The sequence below is a fragment of the Leucoraja erinacea genome, chromosome 27, assembly GCF_028641065.1.
Source record: "Leucoraja erinacea ecotype New England chromosome 27, Leri_hhj_1, whole genome shotgun sequence".
NCBI lineage: Eukaryota > Metazoa > Chordata > Chondrichthyes > Rajiformes > Rajidae > Leucoraja > Leucoraja erinaceus.
In genome coordinates this window covers 20717542-20729627 of record NC_073403.1, presented here as the reverse complement: position 1 = coordinate 20729627, position 12086 = coordinate 20717542, and the positions used below count along the sequence as shown (strand labels likewise).

Genomic DNA, 12086 nt, shown 5'->3' with positions numbered 1-12086 from the left:
AAGTCTACTCCACCATTCAATCATGGCTGATCTAATCTCTTCCTCCTAACCCCATTCTCCCCATAACCTTTGACACCTGTACTCAAGAATTTAACTGTCTTAAAAATATCCAGACTTGACCTCCACAGCCTTCTGTGAGAAAGAATTCCACAGATTCACCACCCTCTGACTAAAGTAATTTCTCCTAATCTCCTCCCTTAAAGAACGTCCTTTAATTCTGAGGCTATGGCCTCTAGTCCTAGATTCTCCCATTAATGGAAACATCCTCTCCACATCCACTTTATCCAAGCCTTTCACTATTGTACTTGCCTCCACACTGGTTTACTGAATTGCCCAGAGATTAATACAGTATGTGTCAATTATTCATCAGTGATCAAAGAAAAATATATTTCTCAGGTTGTTTGGGGATGGTAGTCATGGGGTCACACAGCATTGAAGCAAATCTGCTGGCACACCAAGTCTGCACCATCAACCACCCATTTTATACTAATCCCATTTTACCCTGTACATACACGTTCCTATCAATTTACCCCAGATTCTAGAGGGCAGCACAGTGGCGCAGCGGGTAGAGCTGCTGCCTCACAGCGCCAGAGACCCAGGTTCCATCCAGCCCTCAGGGTCTATCTGTGTGGAGTTTGCACCTTCCCCCTGTGACCACGTGGGTTTCCTCCGGGTGCTTGGTGTTCCTCCCACATCCCAAGGACGTTTTTGTAGTTTAATTGTTCTCTGCAAATTGACCCTCAGGTGCGGGGAGTGGATGCAAAAGTGGATAACATGGTACTAGCGTGAAAGGGTGATGGATGGTCGGCATGGACTTGGTGGGCCAAAGGGCCTGTTTCCGTGCTGTAATGGTCACCACTGTGAGCAACCACTAAGGGATAATTTTACATTGATAAATTAAATAATTAGCCTGCACGACATTGGGACATGGTGTGGGGGGGGCGCGTGGAGCTCACGTGGTCACAGGGAGAGCGTGTCGTTTCCACACAGAGCACCTGAGGGCAAGATTGGACCCAGGTTTCTGAAGTGTAAGATAGCTGATGTACCAGCCATGCCAATGTGCTGGGGGATTGATTGAGAGTAGCTATATATTGTATGCTGAGGTTAAAAGGTGGGAATGCAACTCCATTTAAAACAAGTATTTAATCTAGAGATACCAGATGCTGTTATCTTGAGTGAATTTCAAACAGCTGGAGAAAATATTTAATCTGATTTGGAGATTTTGCAGCACCGTCTTGTATATATTATTTGTTGCATCTGCCTGCAACCCGACCCCACCCCACTAATACTCTGCTACTGGGGTGAAGTTGTTGACCTGCACTCAGTGTACATCTGTCAGCAGGTCAGGCAGCATCTACGGAAAGAGAAAACATAGTTTTCAGTTTCAGTTTTAGGTACAGTATGGAAATAGGCACTTTGGTCCACCAAATCCATGCTATCAATTCAATTCAATAATAATCCGATTATCTGTTCAGACTAGTTCTATCTTATCCTATTTTCTCTTCCATTCCCTACACATTTGTGACAATTTACTGAGGCCATTTTACCTACATGACTGCATTTTTTTGGGATGTGGGAGGAAACTGGAGCGCCCGGAGGAAACCCATGCGGTCACAGGGAGAATGTGCAAACTCCGGGTCAAAGATCCTTTGTCAGATCTGCGACAATCTACTTACAAACTTGTATTTTTGTCTCTCTTTCCCAGTTCGGACGTTTTTCTTTCCACAGGTGCTGCTTGGCCGGTTGTGTGTTTTCAAGCATTTTCTGCTTTCAATGTCTGTGGTTTTTGTTTTAACTTAAGATTGCCGGTGTTGGCTGCAACAAGTTTCAGATAAAATGGTTATTTCGCATTAGCCGAAGTGATGAGCAATCGTTTTCATCGGGGAGCCCGGGACCATCTTACCTATCCTCATTGGATACATGTCCCCAAAGATGTTGCTGCAGTGTGATTTGTTTTACTTCTCTGTTTATTCATAGTACCTTGAAGGTGGTCTTCCTCAGGCCAACACTTTTAATGAAACCATGAACTCTTTTTCACAAATGATAAATTTGTGATTTTGCTACGTTAAAGACCTTGGGAAAACAAGATGCCCTGGAAGCGTGGTGACTCTTCATGTGCAGTCCCAGACAAGGATCTACTATCATCCATTACAGATGTTCTACTCTTTTGTTGTTCAGCTGGAAAGGGTAAAAAGATATAGGACGTTGCCAGGATTCAAGCTGTAGGGAGAGGCTGAGCAGGCTAGGACTTTATTCCTTGGAGCGCAGGAGGATGAGGGGAGATCTTATAGAGGTGTATGCGATCATGCGAGGAATAGATCAGGTGAATGCACAGTCTTTTATCCCAGAATAGGGGACCCGAGAACCGATGTTCATAGATGTAAGGTGGAGATAGAAAGATTTAATAGGAGTCTGAGGGGCAACTTTTTCTACACAAAAGTTCGTAGGTATTAGGAACGAGCTGCTGGAGGAGGGAGTTGAAGTCTGTACGATCACAACATTTAAAACATATTCAGACAGGTGCATGGAAAGGATAAACTTAAAGGGACATGGGCATAAGGCAGGAAGGTGGCACCAGTGTAGATGGGACATGTTGGTCAGCGTGAGCAAGTTGGGCCGAAGGGCCTGCTTCCACACTGTATGACTCTTAAATCTCATGTGTGCGGCTTGATTGTGCTCATGCATTTCATGGGGTCTGATTGAATTGGAAAGCACGCAAACAAACGATTCTCACTGCAGCTCAGAGCACGGGTGACAATAATAATCCATTACCAAGACCGAAACGCCAACAATGCCAAACAGACTGATAACAGGTTTGCTGTATGTACGGAATTTGTACGTTCACAGTGTGACCGTGTGGGTTTTCTTGGGTTCTTCTCACACTCCAAAGGCATACGGTTATGTAGGTCAAAAAGGCTTTGATAAAAATGTAAATTGTCCCTAGTGTGTAGGATAGTGTTAGTGTGCGGGGTGATCGCTGCTCGGCGCGGACTCGATGGGCCGAAGGGCCTGTTTCCGCGCTGTGTCTCTAAACCAAACTAAACACAGAGGCAAACTGTTTCAGTCTGGGTCAAAAATAATTCATGCTGCTTATTCTAAATGATTCAATGGGTTGAAATGCAGTACTGAGGGAGAGATTCATTATTTAAGCTGCCAATGGAGATGCTTTCTTTTGAATGAATAATTAGCTGAGCCCACACCTCCTGTCTAGGGTTTGAATTAAAGAGCCTTTAGCATCATTTTGAGGAAGCGAAAGGGAGTTATTCCGGTAACCAGGACAATGATAATCTCAAATGCAGATAATGTGATCATTATTATAGCGGTGTTTAGTTTAGAGATACAACACGGAAACAGACCCCTCTGCCCACTGAGTCCGTGCTGACCAGCGATCCCCGTAATCAAGCACTATACTAGTGCCACACTAGGGACAATTTTTTACCGAAGCCAATTAACCTGCAAACTTGTACGTCTTTGGAATGTGGGAGGAAACCAGCGCTCCCAGAGAAAACCCACGCCGTCACAGGAAGAACGTACAAACTCCGTACAGACAGCACCCGTAGTCAGGATTGAACCTGGGTCTCTGGTGCTATAATGCAGCAACTCTACCGCTGTGCCACTGGGCCGTCCTGTAGGTTTGGGAGCTTGCTGTTTGCACGTTGGCAACAGTGTTTCCTGATTTCAAAGATGCCTCAATGGCTGCGAAGCAACCAAATTAAATCTTTCTGAAGAAAGTTTGTCTGAAATCCTCGCTTTAATCTTATGAAGCTGATCCATGTCAAGAGAAAATGATCTTCACAACAGCAGCCGACAGTAATCTTTTGGTATGAGAACACGTCATTTACAATACATCTAACCCAATACAGCTTGAGAATATCTAACTCAGCCCAGGCCAGCAATGCATTATAAACATCTTCCAAACTGTGTTGCTTGATGATATTACAGATTTGCTTGACAAGTGCAGAGCAAAGGTCTTTGACCTCAATAAGCCACTGGGCTGTGCAGCAGTACTGATGGAGTGCTCAATTATTTGAGACGGCAGGTAGGTTTTGGACAAAGTTTTAACTAAGACCTCATCTGCTCTCTTGGGTTCTGTGTAAAAGAATCCATGCACATTCTGAGGAAGAGAAAAACGAGTAACATTTGTCTCATAATCTTTATCACAAAAACAATGATCTGGTCATTATCGAATGGGAGTTTCCAAACGGCTCCCTGTTCACCTCTTCACGTGACCTTGGCTGACTGCGGAACGAGCAGGTTTGAAAGGAACACCATGGAAACAGGACCTTCGGCCATCCGAATCCCTGCCACCCGTTCACACTAGCTCCCTGTCATCCCACCTTCTCATCCACTCCCTACACACTAGGGACAATTTACAGAGGCCAATTAACCAACAAACCTGCACGTCTTTGGGATGTGGGAGGAAACCGGAGCAGCCGGAGGAACCACAGGCAGGTCGCAGGGAGAACATGCAAACTCCGCACAGACAGCACCCGAGGACAGGATTGAATCTGGGTCTCTCTGTGAGGCAACAGCTTTACCAGCTGCGCCACTATGCAACTCTCAGAAACAGAGTGATGCCCTCAATGGCCTACATCTAAGCTGCTCTACAAATGAGGAGCAACAGGATATGGTAGGATGACTTCAATTTCCCATGTTCACAAGAGTACAGCATGAATAAGTGTTGTTTTGGAAGCTCATTGCCATTGTGCAGGGATTTGCTGCAATGACTTCCAGTGCAACACTAATTAACAAAACCAGGTCTTATCACTAATATGATGGCATTACTGATTGCGACACAATGTCACTTCCTGAAAATAATCTAACCTGTGAAAGGACTAACAAGATACTGAAGAAGGGTCTCGACCCAGAATTCTCTTGTATATAAATTTAAAAGGGCACATCCTGAAAAAAGCAGCATTGCCAATGTTGTTCTGCTTTGTATGAATTCATTCTACACCTCATGAAGATATGATATAATCGTTGAGGAAACGCTCAAATAAAATAGGTTTTGAGGGACTATTTAATTTAATTTTTTTTTATATTTAATTTAAACTTGAAGGGGAATAACATGTCTTCCCAATTCTAGACAAAAAATATCCTGCAGACATTAAAAAATCATCAGTTTCTTTCATTTTTGACACTTCAAAAGATCCTCACTACACTACTTAAGAATCTATTGGACAAGTTTAATCAAATCAAAAAGATTAATGACTTCTTATAAGCTAGATAATACCTTGTAACAGGAAATGTAATCAACATTCAGCTAACATGGTTGAAACGAATAAAAGAAACAATTTAAATTTTTTTCTGAAGTTGTATACATTTCACCAAATACAATTATCACAGATACACAAGTAAAATTAACCAATTGGAAATACAATCTCAAACAGTGGGCACAAGGCTTATGCAAACCAGTTGGCTACTGAAACCTCTAAACGGTAATAATCTGCAACAATAAAAGCATTTATCAAAAATCCAATATGGCTCAGTGTTGGCAACCTCTCCCTGCAACCGAAGGAGTCAAAACAAGGATTGAGTTCAATGTGTAACCTGCTGCTTTGATTCAACAGTTCAATCATTAGTTGTGAAGGTTCATTGTAATATCCAGGAAAGTTAACAGCTTTTTCTTTGCCCATCAAAAGTGAGGCGTGTCAGTGCTAGGGGATGTGGAATAATGTTCAAGTATTTGCAAGGCAAATGAACACTTTTAGCATTCCAGGGGCATGAACATGATGCCTCCTCTCTGTCCATACCGTTTGATCCTTAACCCTGTCCTACCTTCCCCCCTCTCCTCTATGATGTATCTCACGTTAAATTGCTAATTTAACGACAATTACAGCTGTTGGCTCTTGCTTCTCGTGAAATGGACACAGAGGGCCAAAACTCATTTCACGTCAGACACTCGGAGGCAAGGAAGCAGATTTTCATTTCAAGAGATGAGGCAAGGTTCCAAGTTCCTGAGTTGAAGGGGCCAGCGTGTTGGTAGAACACACAACCAAGTCCCTTCGACAATACCACAGGTGGAAAAGAATAGTCACATTTTGTAAGTAGCAGCTTTTAATATATTTTCTGTTTTTAAATATAAGGCCTGGAAATTCTTACCTGTTTGGCCCTGCCAATTGCACTGTTTGCCCGGAGAATTTCAGTCCCATTGAACTGAAGCCAATGGAATGAATTTCAGAGGCCAAGTACAATGCACCGTCACATAGAGTGGGCGACCCTGCCAGACAGGGATGAATTTCAAGGCAAATGCATTATCCTCGTTCCTCCTGTCCTGCAATCGACAGCCTGGCTGCTTTCTTTATCCAGAAGGATCAAGCAGATTGTGGCCAAACTCGTGTTGCTGTTTTTGTTGGGGGATTATTCACGGACTGCAAGTTGGTTCCTCCTGTGGGTCAGCCAGCCACTAGGAACACTCGGTGAAACAAAAGTTGAATGAGATGTCATCTGACGGTGAAGATAAAAGTTTTTTCATCAACTTCTCTCAGAGCTAGAGTTGATGCTTGCCTTTCCAACCAAACGTTTCAGTTAGTCCCGTGGGGTCGATGGGAGCAAGATGCCAAACCTGTTGAGCTGGCCTCCTTGGGTAGAGTAGGTTCCATCTGAACCTGCTGTTGAGAGTGGCAGGGCTGGAATTCAAGGCACCGGCAGTCGAGGGGTGTGTCACGTAGGGCGCTGTGTAACAGGAACAGAGGGGCTTCAGGGGGGGGGGGGGGGGGGGGCATGGATAGTTGAGGTGTTGTGCACCGTGGCTGGGTGCCAAGGGATGGGAAAATCGGTCGGAAGAAAATTAAAAGTAGGTGGATTCTCCTCACTGTTCAACTCAAGTGGGATGGGTACGTAATTTGGATATTTTGGAGGGAAATGTGGAAACGTGTAGACAACACGCAATTTTCTTTAGGCCTTTGGATAGGCCCAGGACAGTGGCCCAGGACTGCAAGCCTGAACCCTTGAGGCCCACAGTTAAATGGTGCTGTTCGATCTCCATCCTCCAGCTTTGATGTTGGTTACCTGTCTGATTATCTGGTTAGCTACTAACTTAGATACAAAGTTAGATACTAACTTTGTCACGTTAGTCATTGGAACAAGTTCTTCACATATCAAGTGCCCTCGTTTGAATCTATCTTCATTTCTATTCATTTTGTGGCTCTCAAAAACAATATCTTATCACCACATCCAGTGGTAGACTGGGTCTAAAAATATTGGTTGCCAGGAGACAAAGGGGGCCCACTTCATCAGGGGCCCACTTGCCATCGGGCAAGCTGACACCTTGGCCAGTCCGCCACTGACCACATCACCACAGAGTGTCGTTACCTCTCGCCACTCTCAATGATACCTCTCGCCACTCAGTAAATGCCAAGCGTAGCATAGTAGAGGATAAATTGCTGAGGATTTGTGGGAAACAGTCTACTGAATTACACTGTTAATTAAAATGAAACCCCTGCTATGCATTATATTTCTGGGCAACGAACCAGTAGCTTGTCGATAATGCCTCAGCCTCAACTTGCAGCCTATCCAAAGTTGTTGGCCGAACATGCTAAAGCCGGTCCCTGGATTGGGTGCAATTGTGTCACGTAATGGATGGATAGGACATCTGTCTCGATAGGAAAAGTGGTTGTGTAAACGGTACATCTATCTATTCAAACAGCAGCAAGCACCCTTACACCATGCCAAACATACTCCAGTGATAGAATCGTTACAATATGCCCCCCTCGCTCCCCCCGGCATGGTAACAAGTGAGATAAAGGGGGGCAATGTCTTTCACACACCTGAGTGTCACTCTAGTCTCCAAATGGGAGAGGCAATTCTCTCCCTTATGATATGACTGACTCAAGGTCGTCGAGATACCTCAACCTCGTTTGAAATGTCAGTCAAACTGAAGAACTAATTTGATCTTGGGCATAAACCTGTGATGATAAAAGGGTAGAGTTAGGTAAATCTCATTCTAAAATATATTCTCTGCTGGAATGGTTTATTAAGTATATTCCTTGCACTGGAATCCTCCATCCTGTGAAGAATTCATTCAGTCACAACATCAGACATTGGCATCTGTAATACACAGCTCCAGAAACGGATCGGACCGTGGAATAGTTCTTTGTACAGTGCAGTCTGGTTCATACATTTTATACTACAAATTACAAGGGCTTCAGCCAAACATCTACACAAACACCCACCTTTTTCTGTACATATGTAATGGCAATAAGTGGGAAGATCTACCAAGTATGGCACAATGAACAACAATAGGAATGAATGATAAAGCTTGGTAGATCTGAATAGGTACAATAGAAAAACTGCAAAACGTAACATTTTCATTGTCTTTAACTTTGCAACCATTGACTTCATTAGTCCATAACAGTGACAATCATTCAACATTCCATTCCAAATTTTCTATATGTGTTGTATATTCCACTTCATTTTCACCTGCTCATAAACAAATTATTGAAATTTGGTTTATAATTTTTTTTAAATTACACATCTAAAGACAATCTTTGTTAAGACAGGTCCTGGTAACTTCACACTATGCAGATATAAAAGGGCATCAGCTTAGTTAACGTGGCGCCGCAATGCTTTTAATTACAGAATGAAATAAAATGGAAAGGTCAAAGAATGATTACATCTGTGAAAACAAATCACACATGTAGCAAGAAAGAAAAACACGCTGTCTTCAAGGATTTGACTTGTGCCTTCTCACTCATGACGTGATGGCAAGCTAGACTTCCTGGTAGTCTTGAGCAATGAGTCATCAAGGACGTGTCACCACCAGAAACCTTGCAATTAACTTTTGAAACGAGGATGCCCTTGGTGAACATTCATTTGTTCGAGCCGTTGGATATTATTTAAACTAAACAAGCCGAATGGGAAATTACTAGTTCTGTGACTTGAGAAACAAGTCCAATCTAGTCAGACCAGTTCATTGCAGCCCATTCATAATGCACTGGACAAATTCAATTTGGCCATCTGTTCCAAAGTGACTTGGCAAACTGTTATATGTAAGACAATAATGCAAAAGTTCCCTTAAACACAACCTCTTGCACTGAGTGCAACTGGTACAAACCTTTCAGAGGAGTACAAACAGGAAAAATGTCCATTTTTCAAGACCTGTTGCTCCTGCATGAAAGTTTATTTTAAGTACAGGTGATGTGATGCTATTTTCTTATCTAAATTGCATTGGAATTCTTCAGTGATTCTAAACTTGACTCCAGTTCTGTTACCTGCGAGAAGAACAAATATTGGAAAATTGGAACAGATTCACATTAGCAGTAAGCACAAGGTGTAATAAATATTACCAAAGTTATTTTACGTTTAAAGTAAAGATGATCTGTGGAGAATTGCCTTCCCTTGGAGTAGGGCACTCTGGACCTCATCTTGTTCGAAGACAGACACAAAATGCTGGAGTAACTCAGCGGGACAGAAGAGAGAAGGAATGAATGGGTGGCGTTTTGTTTTTTGTTTTGAATTTTGTTTAATGGATTGGGATTAATCTCCTACCCTTGAAAGTTATTTTCTTCTGCAGTCTTCTAACAGATCATTAAGGGGGGACACCAGCAAGACAATATGCTTTCTTCTTGTTGAAAGAAATAGTAATGTAAGTTCCAAGAAATAATATTACTCAACAATGGTCAGAAATACAGCATGGAAACAGGCCCTTGTGCCCACCAAGTCCATGCCAACCAATGATCACCCGTTCACACTAGTTCTATGTTATCCCACTTTCTAATCCACTGCTTACAGAGGAGTTAACCTACAAACCCACATGACTTTGGGATGTGGGAGGAAACAGAAGCACCTGGAGGAAATCCACGTGGTCACAGGGTGAACGTGCAAACTTTGCAGACAGCACCTGAGGACATTTGCCATTACTGTTGCCTTTTAACCAGCATTGTAATAGATGTTTGCTTGGGTTTATGAGGCCAATTTTTATCCCTAACCCCTAAATAGTACCTACGATATTCATTGTATTCCCTTTTAATCAAGACAGAAATTTGCGAGTCACGACATCAAACCACTGTTCAGCCAACTATTTACATTGTTTTTTTTAACATGTGTTCTGTCCGACAGGAATATTATACTATACTGCACTTGTTAAAGGTCTCTCACCAGCTAGAGTGTGGGCCTGACCTCCCACCTACCTTATTGGAGACCTTTGAAATATCTTTATTCAGACTTTAAGTTGCGCTAAATGTTATATCCTTTATCTTTTACCTGTACACTGTGGATGGCTTGATGTAATCTTTTCTTTGACTGGATAGCACGCAACAAAGAGCTTTTCACTGTACCTCGGTACACATGACAATAATAAACAAAACTAAATTAAACTAGGATTGAACATGGGCGCTGGAAGGCTGCAGCTCCACCAGCTGAGCCACTGTGCAAGCCATGAAAAGAAACAAAATGCTGAAGGGAATCCAGGATTTACCAAGTGGATTACTAGTCCAGGACACTGTGCTCGCTGGTCCTCTGTGCATCTGATCTCAAACGCACTGAGGATTTTAGACAGGTGCAGTGATGTGCATTATACGCCTGGAGGCCGTTTCTGTGACCTGCCCTCCGCAGGCTACTGATGATCACATTGTTGAATTACTGCAGACTATAGCCAACATTTGCTGCATTGTTGCAATGCGCTTCTTGTGCTGTGATGCTCACAGTGTGTACGAGAGAACGCGTTACAGATTTTCAGTCTGCTTGTGGGATTTCGACTTTGGAGATACAGCGCAGAAAAAGAATGTCCAGGAGTAACTCAGTGGGTCAGGCACCATCTCTAGAGGACGTGGATATGTGACGTTTTGAATCGAGACCCTTCTACAGCCCACTTTTGTCATAATTGCACAATTTATTGGTCCAATCGAATCATCTCCTCACCACTAATTCTCCACTTGTTTTCAAACCCCCAGACATGTCTTCGAACCCTGCTTTCCCCTGAAAGGCCTCCCAGACACAAACAAGGCCTGGGCTTCATTCCCTGTTGAATCTTTGAGCTGTAGAACCAATATCTACATTTGACTTTCAGTGTGATATTCCTATACAGGCACCATCCAAAGTCAAGGCCACGCCGTGCTTCTAATTCATCAAGCATTTTCCGCCCATCGATGACTTCATGGTTGACCTGAAGCTCAACACATTTTCAATTTACATCTTCCTCAAAACTTTAACCAAATTACCAGCACAATTTCTGTGAATAAATCATTCAATCGTGAATAATCTGGCTCTAAACATTGAGGCAATGTTTGTCGCTGAGGTGTCTCATGCCCTAAATAAAAATCGCACCTTGAATGTTCTAAATGCCAGAAAATATAAACCTTCTGAGTGCAATTTGTCTCAATTGTTTAACCCTTGTGGCACAGTCACTGTGTCAATCTCGGCTGCATTGTTGAACTCCCCCTCTTGTGTACGAGGGAGTGTGTTAAAGGGAAATGTGGGGGAATGGGACTGATGACACTGCTCCAAGAGCCAGCATTAACTGATGGCCCACAAGGCAGATTGACAGATACTTGTCTGGAAGGGTGTCAAGACGCTATGGGGAGAAAACAGGAGAATGGGGTTGAGAGGGAAAGACAGATCCGCCATGATTGAAATGGCAGAGTAGACTCGATGGGCCGAATGGCCTACTTCTACTCCGATGACATCCGAGCGCTTTTTGTGTTGTAAAAAAATACGAGTAGTTGCAGAAAACTACAGATTTGTCTACAAATGTCAGACCAAACCACCGTAAAATGGACCCCATTGTTAACTGTCTTCTTTGGGCACTTGAATCACCAAGGCACAGAAGGCTATGGGCTAAGTGCTAGAATATGGAATTAGTGTAAATGGGAACCTATTGGTCAGCATGGATGTGGTGGGCCAAATGGCCTGCTTCCATGCTATACGATGGATTAAAGGATAAATTGTGAGCTTTGCTGTAATGATCTATTATAAAATGGATTGTAAACATACCATCAATGAAATTCTGAAATTCTGTGTCATAGAATTGATCCAATCCTCTTTCCTCCATACTTATTATTGATATATTAGGAAATTATTGATATATTAGGAAATTTACAATGCAATTTCTGTATAGAATTAACAAATGTCACTAAAGGACACAAAGT

The 12086-nt window shown here is 42.8% G+C and overlaps 1 protein-coding gene across 1 annotated transcript in view; it reads right to left on the bottom strand.

The window, feature by feature from the left end:
* Positions 1–7955: 7955 nt before the first annotated feature.
* Positions 7956–12086, bottom strand: part of LOC129710337 (neurabin-2-like) — a 197640-nt gene continuing 193509 nt past the window's right edge. The window contains exon 11 of the mRNA XM_055657269.1: positions 7956–9212. Within this exon, the coding sequence (XP_055513244.1) occupies positions 9159–9212 (54 nt within the window). The 3' untranslated portion in view covers positions 7956–9158. The remainder of the gene's footprint in view (positions 9213–12086) is intronic.